Source organism: Anneissia japonica, unplaced genomic scaffold (assembly GCF_011630105.1).
Source record: "Anneissia japonica isolate Jap-2015-1 unplaced genomic scaffold, ASM1163010v1 scaffold1606_len605190_cov180, whole genome shotgun sequence".
Classification (NCBI taxonomy): Eukaryota; Metazoa; Echinodermata; class Crinoidea; order Comatulida; family Comatulidae; genus Anneissia; species Anneissia japonica.
The window spans coordinates 512,553-527,313 of NW_022749369.1; the positions used below are offsets into that span (position 1 = coordinate 512,553).

At 33.7% G+C, this 14,761-nt stretch overlaps 5 protein-coding genes across 5 annotated transcripts in view; 3 read left to right on the forward strand and 2 right to left on the reverse strand.

Annotated features, from left to right (window-relative positions):
* The window catches only part of LOC117121066 (60S ribosomal protein L35-like), a 3,870-nt gene extending 2,874 nt beyond the window's left edge, over nucleotides 1-996 (reverse strand). Inside the window, exon 1 of the mRNA XM_033266160.1 lies at nucleotides 906-996. Within this exon, the coding sequence (XP_033122051.1) occupies nucleotides 906-908 (3 nt within the window). The 5' untranslated portion in view covers nucleotides 909-996. The remainder of the gene's footprint in view (nucleotides 1-905) is intronic.
* Nucleotides 997-1,037: 41 nt separating this feature from the next.
* On the forward strand, nucleotides 1,038-5,041 carry LOC117121064 (actin-related protein 2/3 complex subunit 5-A-like). Its single transcript, XM_033266159.1, has 4 exons — nucleotides 1,038-1,230; nucleotides 2,990-3,062; nucleotides 3,496-3,672; nucleotides 4,333-5,041. The coding sequence occupies exons 1-4, from the start codon at nucleotides 1,091-1,093 to the stop codon at nucleotides 4,393-4,395; spliced, it is 453 nt and encodes a 150-aa protein (XP_033122050.1). The 5' UTR covers nucleotides 1,038-1,090; the 3' UTR covers nucleotides 4,396-5,041.
* A 2,763-nt stretch (nucleotides 5,042-7,804) lies between these two features.
* Nucleotides 7,805-11,064, forward strand: LOC117121063 (actin-related protein 2/3 complex subunit 5-C-like). The gene is made up of 4 exons (XM_033266158.1): nucleotides 7,805-8,035; nucleotides 8,558-8,630; nucleotides 9,047-9,223; nucleotides 10,002-11,064. The coding sequence occupies exons 1-4, from the start codon at nucleotides 7,899-7,901 to the stop codon at nucleotides 10,062-10,064; spliced, it is 450 nt and encodes a 149-aa protein (XP_033122049.1). The 5' UTR covers nucleotides 7,805-7,898; the 3' UTR covers nucleotides 10,065-11,064.
* A 71-nt stretch (nucleotides 11,065-11,135) lies between these two features.
* Nucleotides 11,136-14,761, reverse strand: part of LOC117121062 — a 5,063-nt gene continuing 1,437 nt past the window's right edge. Inside the window, exons 2-4 of the mRNA XM_033266157.1 lie at nucleotides 13,346-13,543; nucleotides 12,156-12,356; nucleotides 11,136-11,443 (exon numbers count right to left, since the gene is read on the reverse strand). Coding sequence (XP_033122048.1) covers nucleotides 11,166-11,443; nucleotides 12,156-12,356; nucleotides 13,346-13,543 — 677 coding nt within the window. The 3' untranslated portion in view covers nucleotides 11,136-11,165. The remainder of the gene's footprint in view (nucleotides 11,444-12,155; nucleotides 12,357-13,345; nucleotides 13,544-14,761) is intronic.
* The window catches only part of LOC117121061 (golgin subfamily A member 2-like), a 27,960-nt gene continuing 24,797 nt past the window's right edge, over nucleotides 11,599-14,761 (forward strand). The window contains exon 1 of the mRNA XM_033266156.1: nucleotides 11,599-11,611. The gene's annotated coding sequence lies outside the window, so the exon portion shown is untranslated. The remainder of the gene's footprint in view (nucleotides 11,612-14,761) is intronic.

Consider the following 14,761-nt stretch of genomic DNA (forward strand, 5'->3'; position numbering starts at 1 on the left):
ACTTTACTACTACTTTAATTTATTTAATTTAGGTTTATTACCGTTCACGTGGCAGTATATAACGGCCTATCTTGATTGATGATATTAAACACAGACATGAAGGTCATGGTTGAATGCATTTCAGCTGACACGTCAATGCGTTACAGATCCACAATTAACGCATTACATTACCAGAGACACGACGGGAAAACCAACAAATCAAAATCAAGATACATCGATTTTTAACGGAATTCGGATAATTACCGTACTAAAAGTTGGTTTCTATTGATTATTAAGTAGTTTTCTACTCTCGTGTGTAATATTTTTATCATTTTTGCACCCGTGTGGTCGCGAGTGGTCCCGTGTGGTATTTAGTAGGACCCTAGAGGTCTACGTTATTTACCTTACTAAGCTTATTAGCTACTCTAGTGGCTATTGCCGCAGTTGGTGAAGGCCCATAGAGATATAATAATAGCTCTATGGGTAGGCCCTACCCCAGGCAGTAGGGCCAGTACTAGGCCTAGTACTACTACCTAGGCTAGGCCAGATCTGACCTAGGCAGGCCGAGTAAGACTAAGAGAAGTAGCCGCCTAGGTAATAGCACACCACTTGCTACCTACACATCTAGACCTGAACTCAGGTCTTTGCTAGTAAGTATTAGCAAGCATTAGCAAGGATGTAGGGCATATAATATTGAATCAATGAACCTTGGTTATCTACTGACTGTGCTGCCAGTGTGTACGTTTCGTACTGCGTACAAAACCACAGTGATTATGTCATAACAAAAGTCATGATATTCATTAACATATCTTATAAATGTATACGTATCCATGATTTAATATTAATTCTTGATCATTTGATTTATAAATCAAACATGGATTAAATTCCATTTGCAAAATAAAATCAGATCTTATTAGAACTCCTACCATTCTTATTTTTGACCCAAGTCCCAAAATAAAAGAGGATTCAAAGCACGATGGGATATGCGGAAGTGGAAACTTTAACCCCAAGAGAGGTCATGACATCGAGGGTGTGAAATTTCACGGAAGTACTGTACACAATCGTCAATCGTGGGTTCATTATAGTTTGGTTTTTCAGTAATATAGTTAAAATGTCGAAAAATACAGGAAGTTCTATGTTTAGGAAAGTCGACGTGGATGAATATGATGAAAATAAATTCCAAGACGAACAAATTGACGGTCAAGAATCCAGTGGACCAGATGAGTCAGAAATCCAAAATTTCTTATTGAGATATCCTTTTGGTTTGTGTTAACTGTTTAATTAAAGTTCTGGTACTGAGTACTAACTTCTTGTTTTGTTAAACTCGGTTTATGTAGGTCTTAAAAATGGTTCATATTTATTTTGAGATAGGTATTTCGGTATCTTTATTCACAAAAACAAAAAATACAAATATATCAAATCCATAGCAGCCAGTGGCTGAATTGGAGATTCAGTTTACAATATTTCGTACATTTAAAGATCAAATACAAAAATATTACAGTACTGTATAATGAACTTATCCAGTCGCAACAAAATGACACAAACTGTAGGCCTACTACATGCGAGCATCACAGCACCTTCCTCATTGTCCTTCTGAATCCAGTAATACTGTAGCTAGTATTATTTTGTTTCCTCGAAATAACATTTCGTTCCCTCAAAATTATAATTATTTTGTCCCCTCAAAATATTGTTTCCTTCCCTCGAAATGATATATGGTACGCCCACAGTGCCTTTGGCGTCGGTAGTTCCTTCGGCGAAAAAAGCATTTAGTGGCGACAACAGCGTAATATTTCGAAGGAACGGAATAATATTTCAAGGGAATGAAATAATATTTCGAGGGAATGAAATATATATTATTATGAATATTATTATATTTATAAATATTATTTCTTTCCCTCAAAATAATATTTCATTCCCTCAAAATATTATTTCGTTGCCTTGAAATGAATTAGTTCCATCGAAATATTATTTTGTTCCCCCGAAGTATTATTTCGTTCCCCCAAAATATTATTTCGTTCCCCCGAAATATTATTTCGTTCTCTCAAAATATTATCTCGTTCCCTCGAAATATTATCTCATTTTCTCAAAATAGTTTAATATTTTTTCTAAACATGTCCCTTTAGGGGCACTTTAATAATATAATATAAATAAATATTAATAATAATAATTTATTTCCTCAAATGCAGGAGGTAGGTGAACACCAAGGAGGAACAAGGTTCCTACACAAAGTTTAGCAGCCCCAAACATCAAGCATGAAAGAAAAATAACAATATCCTGTAGCATACAATCACACACAGTATAGACACCCTGCAAAACATTTTGTACTGTACATATGGGTTGATTTCAGGGGCAGATCCCCACATCAGTCCTACCGAAAAATTAAAAAAAGGGAGAAAATATTGAGAAGAGGAAAAGCGAGAAAAAATATGAAGTGCACTTGACTATTTTGCCACTAATTTTGAATTTTCTATTGATTGATGGCGGTGCTAATTTAGTTAAGTCAGGATGTCAAAAAAGGCCAAAGCTACATGCAAGATGGTATTTTCAGCCATTATTACAGTAGGCCCCAGCTAGAAAAGCTAGCCATGCTTGAAAATGTCTGTTCAAAATTGATGCTTTTTCTCTATTATTAGGCCTAAACCTTTAATGTGATAATACATGTGATTTGGGTGAAAGAAAGAGAAATTATTGATCGCCCAAAACGCCCCTTTCGGACATCTCTGGATCCTGCCCCTGTAAGCTCAAAGCTTTACGCTTCCCAGCATAGAATAGATTATAGGTCCTTGATTAGGCCTTCACTATGCTTATGAGGGGAGGGGTGTCTAGGGCAGCGGGAGCCTAAACTCCATATTCTTTTATTTTTCTGTTTGATGATGATAATGTCATGATTTGATATTGCAAAAACATAATTTTAGCAGTGTACTGCAGCCTAAGTCAGATTGGTAGCGACCCAGAATATTTCTTGACCAACAAAGTATTTTAAATCATACAATCCTTGACAACTATATACTAAGCAAAATGTTGAAGCATTACAAGCTGTACTGAAAAACCCACCAGTAAATTCTAAAAACCAAGCAGTTAAGGTATTTATAATTTTCCTCTGTTTTTGAACCTTTTAATTAATTTATATTCATTTTATAGGTAGATCTGTGATTTGGTGTTTAAGATACTTGCATTCCAGTTCCAAAATCCTGGTTTGCAGGTTCAAGTGACATGATTTTTCTAAATAAACTAAAAACAACTCTGCTGTTTGATATTGACTCTTTAAAATATATTCATAATAAATTAAGATATAAATAAATTTTACCCAATTATGTCAAAACTCTCAATATTATTACAGGAATTAAAATGGACTATAAAATGGTTTTAACCTTTATAAGCCTCACCTTACATGTTCTTATGATCCTCAATCTATTTTATTGAAGTACTGTATTGATTAGATGCACTTTAATAACTTTGATGTATCATCCTTTTTTCTGGTAATAATTTTAATGAATTTTTTTTTTCTTGATATAGGATAAGACATTTAATCTTGTTCTTCGAGTTCTCACAGCCTTCAAGTCTTCAGATATTGATAAAGCAATAAATGCACTAGACCAAGATTCTCAAGACGTTTTGATGAAATACATTTACAGAGGATTTGCATGCCCTACAGAAAACAGTTGCGGTATACTCCTCGCATGGCATGAAAAAGTAAGAATATGTTTCTAAAAATATCTGTTGAACAAATATGACCTGTATGGAAATAACTGCTCTGTCGTCTCTGAAGAGTTTTCTTAAAAATTCTAGGCACTCTTCCTCTCAAGAAGGTTCCATTCCAAGCCTTAACATCAGTCACATACTAAATTCCTATTATAACATTGTTTTAACTTACCCACAATACCGTAAAAGTGATTTGATCAAATCACATTATAAATACCTTTATTATTATTTGTATTATTATGATTATTTGATTGTTGTTATTATTAGTTTAATAATTATTCAACTTAATTCCATCCACACTTTATTCTATGTTATTGGTTGAATATTAAATTTTGCTAACAACTGCAATAATGCAATTTAATTACCATGTAGTAGAACCGCAACAAATAAATAAGTCAAATTTTAACATAAGTGAATATATTTCCATAAAGAAGGCTTACTCCTAGTCAGCCTTGCCACTGAACTAGTTTAACCAACCACATTAATATTTTTTTTATTTTTAATTTATTGTCAAATAGTTATTCAATAATATATAATTTTATAAATTTTATTAAAACTTGAGGTATTAGAAATCTAATTGCATTTTTCTATTTACCGTCTACATTAGAATTAAGCTTATTGTAATGTTGTGTAACACTTTGTATCTTTCAGGCTGTTGCAGTCGGGGAGCTTGGTAGTATTGTGCGTGTTCTTACCGACAGGAAATCTGTTTAAAAGTATAGCAAAATAGATATTATAACCAAGATAGATTTTGTTCAAAAGTATTTTTCTATGATTACCAGCCTGATAGAACAACTGAGAGATTTGGTTTAGGATTTGGTACCAAACAGATGACTCATTGGTACTAGTGCCACCATTTGCATAAATCATAGAGATGTCATTAATATTGTTAATTATGAATTTTTATATCTTAATGGAGGTGGTACATACAGTGTACACCATACAATTTAATTTCACATAAGTGATGAATCATAAAATTCCATTTTGCTTATTATAATTTTGAAGTACGCCCTCCCTTCAGTCAAGGACATCGCCTCACCCCGCTCCCGTCGGGCATATCCTGGCGCCACCATTGGAAAAGGATGAAGAACAAGGAATATTTTTTAAGAGTGGACGAATTTGCATGATGTGCATCTTTGACTTATTTAGATACAATATCACGGGGTCAAATGTAAGCCTTGTGGAACTTTGTTATTGAACAATTGTCAAGGACTTATTATATATTATTATTTCAATATTTTAATATTAATTTAGTCCTACCTGTATTTATTTATAAACTATTGAATAGCATTTTATATATTGCCTCTTAGCCAAAATATACATTTTCTTTGTTTTAAATACAGAATTTTCTTCATACAAACATTCGTTTTGTGTTCTTTTTGGGTAATTATGGACTTAACATGATGATGTTGATGAAAAATAATGAGGTAAATAATATTGTCTCTGTGGGCTAAACTGTGGTGATCCATTCAGAATTTCACGTCCATGGTTCAATCTCTTGGTTTAAAGATCTGTCACAAACAAAAACAAAAATTAAAAATTCAGTTACATTATCTTAATTGCTTAATTTGCATATTGAAGTAAGTTATTAACGTAAAATTAAAAATGTAAATTGGAAAAAGAAATCCCCACCAATTAACGGATGCTTAAATAATTAATACCTTTGTTGTATTATTTTGCATAAATTGCCTGATTTATAGATTTTTTTTTAGAAAAAGTCTGTTTCAAGTTGGAAGTTATCTTATTTGATCCAATGAACTATTCAAAATTTTAATTGATTTTTTTGGATTGATCTTCCAGGGTATTATGTCTGACAGTGCATCTTTTAATATAATAGCCCACCATTTAACTTTCTAATACACCACCAAAAGCAGGGGCGGATTTGGGGGGGGGGTCGGTCCCGGCCCCTCCCCCCTTTTGGAATGTAAAAAATGGGGAAAAAGAGGGAAAAAAGAGAGAAAAAAGAGAGAAAAAGAAAAAAATGATAGCCCAGAATGCCTCAAATGTTATGTTCGGTCGTCTAGAACACAAAAATTTCGCGGTCAGGGTGCTCAACATAATTCGTCGGTGTTAAAAATAAAATCTATGTAAGTTTCAACATGTGCGAGTTTCGATATAGCAGAGCGACAGAAATTTCAGTACCGAGAAAATTGATCGAAAGCCAACGTTAGTACAGTAATAACATTTCCATATTTTTCATTGTGCTGAAACATTGTTACCATTGTGAGGAAAACAAGACACTTCAAGTTAATCACGTTTGTAATAATGTGGAATTAGTAATTCCTCCATGGTAATGGTATATTACCACGTCCATTCAACTTTTCAAATAGAAAAACAGACTATCCTTCAATTTTTTCTTCAATTAAAAAATGAATAAAAATTTTGGTCTTGATGCAAGATTTATTAATTTCATTAGGCCTACAATTTTTGTTTTATTGCATTATACATTACTTGTCAACTGGAGATTCATGGCCCGGTTCTGTAGTTGCATTTTGGAATTGTAAAAGCTATTGATTTGATGACATGATTTAATTTTAACCAATTAATCAGAGCTCCACATGTTCAATCTTTCTGATAGCTCGTGATTCAAAGGCCAATAATTTGTGGAAACTGACTACTTTTTGAGGCTGTACATTATCTATGATAATTGATTTAAACGATATGATAAAAACCCAGAAACAGAAAGCGGAATAATGCCGTGAATAATATAAATTGAAAGGTAACAACAGAAGAGGAATCTGCCCGGAAGAAAAAAAGAAACTCAGCCACCACAGGGACTCGAACCCATGTCCTTTCGCAACGTAGCGAACGTGAAGTTATTCTGTTGCTTTTCAGTCTTCCTTAATTCGCTTCATTTTCATAAATTGTAATCGATTTGGTCGCATCATTCGAATTTTCTTAATCTTCACAATTTGGTCGTTATAGCCTATCCACACAATATTATCCAATTAATTCATTCAAACGTCGACAAATTGACAAAATGTACAGTCCTTGTTATAACGTTTCTTGATTGCTAAGGTGGTTCCTATATATTATATGTAATTCCATCATCGGGGTATGACATAAATATCTCGCTTATTTTTCACGATTAATAACTTTGATGGCAAATTTCGGCTAAAGTATCTCTGTGTTCCATCATACACTGGTAATACCTTACCTTACACACAGACAGGGACGTATCCAGGTTGGGGGGGGGGGGGAGCCGTGGGAGCCGCGGCTCCCCCGCTTTGTACACAGTGTTAAAATTTTAAAGCTTATTCTTGAGCCAATACAAATTCTTTCCTGGGATCACTCAAAATAAATACTTCTAAACATATAAATATGCATCAGTACACGTTATACGTAGGCATAATAGAACACATAGGCCTAAGCGTGATTAAAAAAATCTTAAATCCATAAATCACAGGCCAGGTCTTTTAAGATAGAAATGCGATACTGTGGTTCAATTTCGTTTTTATCCTTTTGCAAGTTTCTTTAAATGTTTGTTTAATAATACTACTACTAATAGTAATAATAATAATAATAATAATAATAACGATGATGATGATGACAATGGTGACAGTTATAATGATAATTATAATTATCATGATGACGATAACAATAATTTAAATGTAATGATAATTAGATGATGACGGCGACGACAAATATGAATGTTGATAATGATTATGGTAATGATAGTTTAAATAATTTTGTACACATTTCAAAAGAAAAGTAACAATTTTATCACTAACCTTGCCTCATAGGCTGCCTTCGAGAGTCTCTTAGGTGCTGCTATATGTGGCATCATGTACCATCTGTTTTCTGGCCAGCCACTCACCATCATCGGAAGTACAGGGCCCATCCTCATTTTTGAGACTATCATGTTCAACCTTTGCGAGTAAGTAGGCCTCCGATAGTTTTCTAACAATGCTTTAGTTATATCCAGAAAGCATGCAACAGGTGTGATAGGTGATGGTGATGCGGTTTCTGGAAATTAGGGACTGGGGATAATGATGATATGTATTTTTATAGACGCAATCCCAAACCAACACTGTTGATTCACACTGCCTGTGCCCATAGAAATATATTTTGTTATCTGAAATAAGCCTACTTGAAGTCAAAGTCCAAATATCTTACCATGTACAGTACGGGCCAATACTACAGGTAGACCCACACCGTCACAGAGTATATTGATTATTAACACTAGACATAGGGCTACGTTTAGCAGAATTCGGAATATGTCAAAATCTACTGGAAACTCACGATTTCGTGCCGTGAATATTGAGGATTTCGATGAAAATGCCTACTTCGATAATATTGAAGATATTGGGTCCACTGGACCTGACAGGACACGTGTGATGGAACTCCTCAACGGATATCCTTTGGTATATCCACATTTCTGTGTGGTTTTTATCGGGTACCGTACTGTCATTAATATATTATATGGATATGGGGTGAATGTTTGGGAAAGAGGGGTGGAACGTTATTTTATTGGGGTTAGTGTCTCTCATGGTATAGGACGGCGAATTTTGAACCATGTTGATTTGATTTGGAGCTACCACGTTAGGCTGCAGGCCTATCTTGCACTTCTTTTCCGAAGTTTAAAGGAAGAAATACAAAGTAGGCCTATTTAATATAGAAGAAATATTTGTTTAGAAAATTATTTGAATTTAGATTATTTTGTATTTAAACATGACACTCACAGTAGACCTACAATTATTTAATAATGCAAAAAAAAAATAATTTTGGAAAAAAATAATTTTGGTCCGTGTGCTTCACCATATGAATCAGTGGATGAACTAAAAATAGTGAAATAAATCACTGTCAGAGTGCCGGGAACATTTACTGTATAAATATATGTTATGTTAACACTTCTACACCTTAACCCTTGAAATACTGGAAAGAAACAAGAAGCACTGCAAGCTGTTCTTCAAAATCCACCGTATGGCTCTAAAAACGAAACACTCCGGGTAAAGTATATGGATTGGCCTATATAATTTTAGTTAATCAAGTGATATAAAACACATTCACCATTGTCACAGGATTATGCCCATCCACCCCTTTCCCCCACCCCCTCGCGTAACCTTCGGCGCTCCATAGCTCTAATATATTTTACAGCGAAAAAAATTAACGCAATTATATAAAATGACATTGTAAAAATAGAAGACATCAAACCTGGCAATTTATTGAGTTTTATTCAATAATCGTTGGGCGATTTTATTTCATCAATATCCCCCATTTGTTCCACAACTTCCCTCTCATAAGTATTTCTAAATGTCTCTCTATTTCAATATTTTTAATACTCATGATAAACGTCAACAAATAAATGTATACTATACAGTAATTAAAATAGTTTGATTTGCAATAATAGATTTTTTTTTAACAGAAAATGTGTTCCTCATTAGTTACAAAAGTTCTGTCGTCATTTAAGTCGATTGAAACTGAGAAAGCGGTTCGATCTCTTGATCAGGAAATGCTGGACACTTTAATGCAATATATCTACAAAGGCTTTGAAGCTCCCTCAACCCAGTCATGTTCGGTTCTACTAACATGGCACGAAAAGGTATCTTAAAGTATTTTATTTTTACCTATATTGAGATATTCTATCGATCAGCTCACTAAAAGTTTTCAATAGGCCCGATAATAACAAGAAAACATTTCAACTAAACCATAAAATATATCTAAGTTTGTATACAGACCTATTTCGTAGCTTCATCAACATTTTAACAGGCAAAATTAAGGTAATAGACAAACAATAAAAAGTACTTTTTTGGAAATATTTTCTTTAATTACTTCAAGAACGATGGTGATTATGGCTCAACAGTGATCCTTTTTAGCTCTCAATTCTTCACCCACATTTAGTTTGAGCATCTGAGTAATCTTTTCCAAAGCACTATAGCTTAATGACTTTCTTTTCCTTTCTTTCCTTTATTTTCCATGTTAATGATCCAGCCTCATGCCCAGTAAATTTTATTTTCTCATGTTCATATCTACTACGGTACTAAATATCTCTAATAAATATGCTTATAATTTATGAGTGATTGTGGCGGATTTAGAGGGGCGTAAGGGGCGTACGCCTCGTCTATTTCTTTGTAAAAAAATGTTTTGTAAAGCTTATCCGAAAATTACCATGTTAAATATTAAAAATCTATCAAATATCAACTCAAATTAATGAAGGTGCTAGAGGTTTAATGGAGAATCTCCCTAGCACCCCTACCAAGGCTCTTTCCAGAGAGACTCTCACTCGGTTCGAACATTCACGCCCCCTCTTACCGGGCTGGATCCGCCCCTGAGTGGCATTCCAATGTTGTTTTCGTTCAAAAGTAATCATTTTTTTATAGGTACATGCTGTCGGGGGTAACGGGTGTATTACAAGAGCACTAACAACCAGGAAACCTCTTTAAAGCTCACAAAATGCCAATTGGTAATTCGTTTACAGTGCAAACTTCGGCGTGACTGTTAATGAAGATGTGCTCCGGACATAACAAGAGACTCGGGCACTTAGCGTCAAATGATTATATGTTGTATGTCTTTCATTGCTCCAGGACCTATTATAACCTTTCTTTACTGAAAGATATTCATTTCAAATATAATTTTAGTCTAATGTAATTGCAATCTAATAAGTAGTACCGTACGCATTTACTATGAGTGAGGAAAATAGAAATTAGATAAATGTTTGTTATTAAAAAACATTGATATTTTCTTCCTGTTCTATTACTATAATTGCGATATTTTCATCCAACGATTTTACATCATGTAGAAAACATGTCAGCGCATGTCAATATCAACCCAGATATATTTTAAGCTATGTGTGGGTCGTCGTCATTGTCTTTTACAATGGTAACAATTTAAGTTTGTACTCTGAACTGTCCTATTAAACTTTAAGAACAATAAACAGTATTACTTGGACCAATATAAAATATATAATAATTGATGTAATATTTATTTTAAAAAAAGATTCACGCAGTGTATTGATAATGATTGTGCTTTGGCATTCGAAATATATTATCAGAAAACAAAACAAAAAACGATATCAGAAGAATAAGCAGTGATATATCACTTAGGCATATATCGATCGTAAAAAGACGCATAATTTTATGTAATCGTGGACTAATTATATTAGTTTATACATTTTCTCATATGCTCTTGCAAATCATCGCTAATATAGTAGTGTAGTGAACTGCTTCTAACATTTTCAGCATTATTAATCGGAGCACACAAGTCATACTTTGACTGAGGCCTATAAAATATATTTCGTTTTAGCAATGTTTGAAGAAAGATTTTTTGAACGTATAATTTTCTAATGGCGAAGTCTTTCGTCCACAGTTTGAAATTTAAATTAAAATGTACATGACAGCTACCGTATTGTTTTAATTTCGAAATAAATTGTATTATTATAAACTATTTGCATGTTTACGCCCTCATTCTTCATTTTTTGCGTGGATGAGTTTGAAATCATGACGCCATAATAATAAAGGCCTTCTAATTACAGATTTACTGTGTCATCATTTATATTCCGTGACATAGAAAAGGCATTCAGGTTTTTCATTGACATTAGTCTCAACGTCTACAAGCTCCCAAGATGTTGTGTTGTATAGGAAACAATCAGAATTCCTTGAAAGTCTCTGATCAAACCCGAAGGAATTACACTCTGAAATGAATGCAAGACATGCGCGTGCGCACCGGCTCCCACTTCTTGTGTATAATTGCATTACTGCTCCACTTGCGTCCAACAAACACTTGCCAATGAGGTTCCTATAGCCCACAGCAAATATGGGTTTTTCTGTAATGTGCAAACATTCAGTAAAATATAAATTTTAAGTGACAACAAAATAAGGTTATTTAATGAAAAACAAATATAACGGATAGCACCTTGCTTTGACATAACAAGTATATTTGAATCACTTGATTGTTTATTGAAGATGGTAGGCCTAGCTTCAGCTAGAAAAAAGTTAATGTTTCAAATCAATTATTCAAACCAAGGTGCTACTGTACATAAACAACATTGTTTACTGTTTGGTCGTAAATTAGACGCTATAAATGGATTTCCACTCGCAATAGAACTGCCCTAATGTTTAATAATATTACCCCGGTGACTGGTTCACTCGGCCCCTGTCTGGACAGATGGAAGTGCGCCAGTTTACTGACTGCGGTGGACATGAAGTGACCCTTAGGGGAGGAGAAAGTGCAACATCTAGTCCCGAGCGCATAGAGACCTCGTTTATCTGCGCTATATAAATCCATCTTCTATTATTATTATCATCATCATCATCATCATCATCATCATCATCATCATCATCATCATCATCATCATCATCATCATTATCATTATCATTATTATTATTATTATTATTATTATTATTATTATTATTATTATTATTATTATTATTATTATTATTATTAGTGACTTTCAACCACGGATCGACGCCCGTGACTATAATTCCTCCATCTTTTACGCAATGATATTGCCCATCTATAGTCACGCAGTGTCTTACCTGGTGGTAACGTAGGTGGTGGTGGTGGTGTTGTTGTTGGGCATGACAGATTCCTGTGGTCTAAACACTTGTCACATAAACAATGTGCATCAGTTACCCCACACCAATTCCACTCCGAACAACAGGCGCATGGACAAATCGCATCTTCGCCGTTAGGTGCAGGAAAACCGGCTCCACACTGAGCATCGTCTCGATAATTTGCTTGAAAATGAATAACAACGTTTGTTCGTCATTTCTTTTTGATTAGTATGAATTATTATTATTATTATTATTATTATTATTATTATTATTATTATTATTATTATTATTATTATTATTATTATAATTATTATTATTATTATTAATACTATTATTTTATTAATGAATTTTTGAATATTATAATTATCATTCATTTTCTTTCATCACAAATAGCAGTAAATTAAAATTTGAAATGCATGTGATTTACAATACATTAAAATTCCTTACAAAATTAAGATAAAAAATTGTTAAACAATAAAAATATAAAAAGTGACATCTAACCAGAAAGATCATACACACAAATTTACGAAAAAACATTAATAACATTATTATCGATATTGGTATTTTTATTATCGTTATCACTATCGTTGACAAATAATATCTTTTATTATTGATGGTGAAATTATTGTAATTGTTACCGTACTGTTTGTGTAAGCCTAACTCAAAAATGAAAAACCTAATATAGTAATAATGATAGGATCCCGGTACGGTATTTAACCCCTGCGGGCAAACGCCGGCCCGCCAAAAATTTTGATCCGGCCATCGGAACATAACTCTCAAAAATAAATAATTTTTCTTGCCAATTTTCAGTGCCGTACAAAAAAGTTTTTCAGTTAGAGTGACTATTTCAAGTTCTTTTTTATTTGTTTTTTTATGGTTAGAAAACATTTACTATGAGCTAATTAGTAAATAATAAATAAGAAAATCATTAATATTTTTATGAACGTTGAGTTGGCACCAAAGCGGGCCTATGATTATGATTACTAGGTAAATTGATACGCTTTTTATGAGGCACATTCTGAAAATGTTATGGAAATAAATGTTCATGAACCTACTGGTACGTTGCTTCTGTACCCCACCGTGACTTTCAACCACGGATCGACGCCCGTGACTATAATTCCTCCATCTTTTACGCAATGATATTGCCCATTTATAGTTACACAGTGTCTTACCTGGTGGTAACGTAGGTGGTGGTGGTGGTGTTGTTGGGCATGACAGATTCCTGTGGTCTAAACACTTGTCACATAAACAATGGGCATCAGTTACCCCACACCAATTCCACTCCGAACAACAGGCGCATGGACAAATCGCATCTTCGCCGTTAGGTGCAGGAAAACCGGCTCCACACTGAGCGTCGTCTCGATAATTTGCTTGAAAATGAATAACAATGTTTGTTCGTCATTTCTTTTTGATTGGTTTGAATTATTATTATTATTATTATTATTATTATTATTATTATTATTATTATTATTATTATTATTATTATTATTATTATTTTGAATTAGTTTGCGTATTTTAATTAGTTAGAAACATTTTATTGTTTCAATTTTGCTTAATTAAAAGCTAACGTACTAAATCTAAGAAATAAAATAAAGCAATTAAAGTGTTTATTTTATTGCTATTTTTTTGGGGGGGGGGAGTTTGTCAAGGGATGATTCCATTTGCTATTTGATAGGAAATAAATATGAACGGTAAAAACACTAAAAGACTTTATTTTACCTTATTATAAAAAGGAATACGTTACAAAGACGCATGCAAGCGATTTTTCAACTGGTGGCTTGTCTTCATAGTCAAAGTTTATAATATATATGAATATAATAATTTTCGTTATGAGCCATGACCTAACGTATTCAAAACATTAGGAAAGTCAACTTTTGGTACGTTAACTCCACGTAGAGTTAATATTCCAAAAGAACCCTAAAAAATAAAAAAATGAAGAGAAGTAGAAGAAGAAGAAAATGATGATGAAGAAAAAGAAGAATTCTTGCCAATCAGTAATTCCTTTTATAGTTTTCAACCTCTGAAGGAATGCTCATTCACCCTGAGCACCCCCTGAATACGCCATTGAACAGTTTAGTCACTGTATAGTGGCGTTATCGACATGGGGAGGGGATTGATGGTCTCAAGCAGGGACGTAGCCAGGATTTTGAAAGGGGGGGGGGGAAGCCTTTATGCGAATTACGTATGACCCCGGCGGGGTCAAATCCCCTCTGAAGTAGCGCACTTTGAACGTTTTTAGGACTGTTTGAGAGGATAAAGTGAAAATTGCAATAGACGCATTATAAATAAGCGCAAAAATAATTATATAATAATTCAACAGTGGCAGATCCAGGAATTCGAAAGAGAGGTGAACCAGGGAGGAACTTTCACAGACCGAGGAATCACCCAGCTCAGCCCCACCATGGTTGGGGAAAATTTATGATTAAGGCATCTCTAGATGGCCGGAAATTACACTCTCGCACTTCAATTTGAATATACTCTCGCACTTCAATTTGAATATATTTTTCTTTTTTTTTTCCTTAAAAAAATGAAGGCTGGGGGGGGGGCTTGAATCCACCTTTGCTCAAAACATTCTTTATCCAGAAATA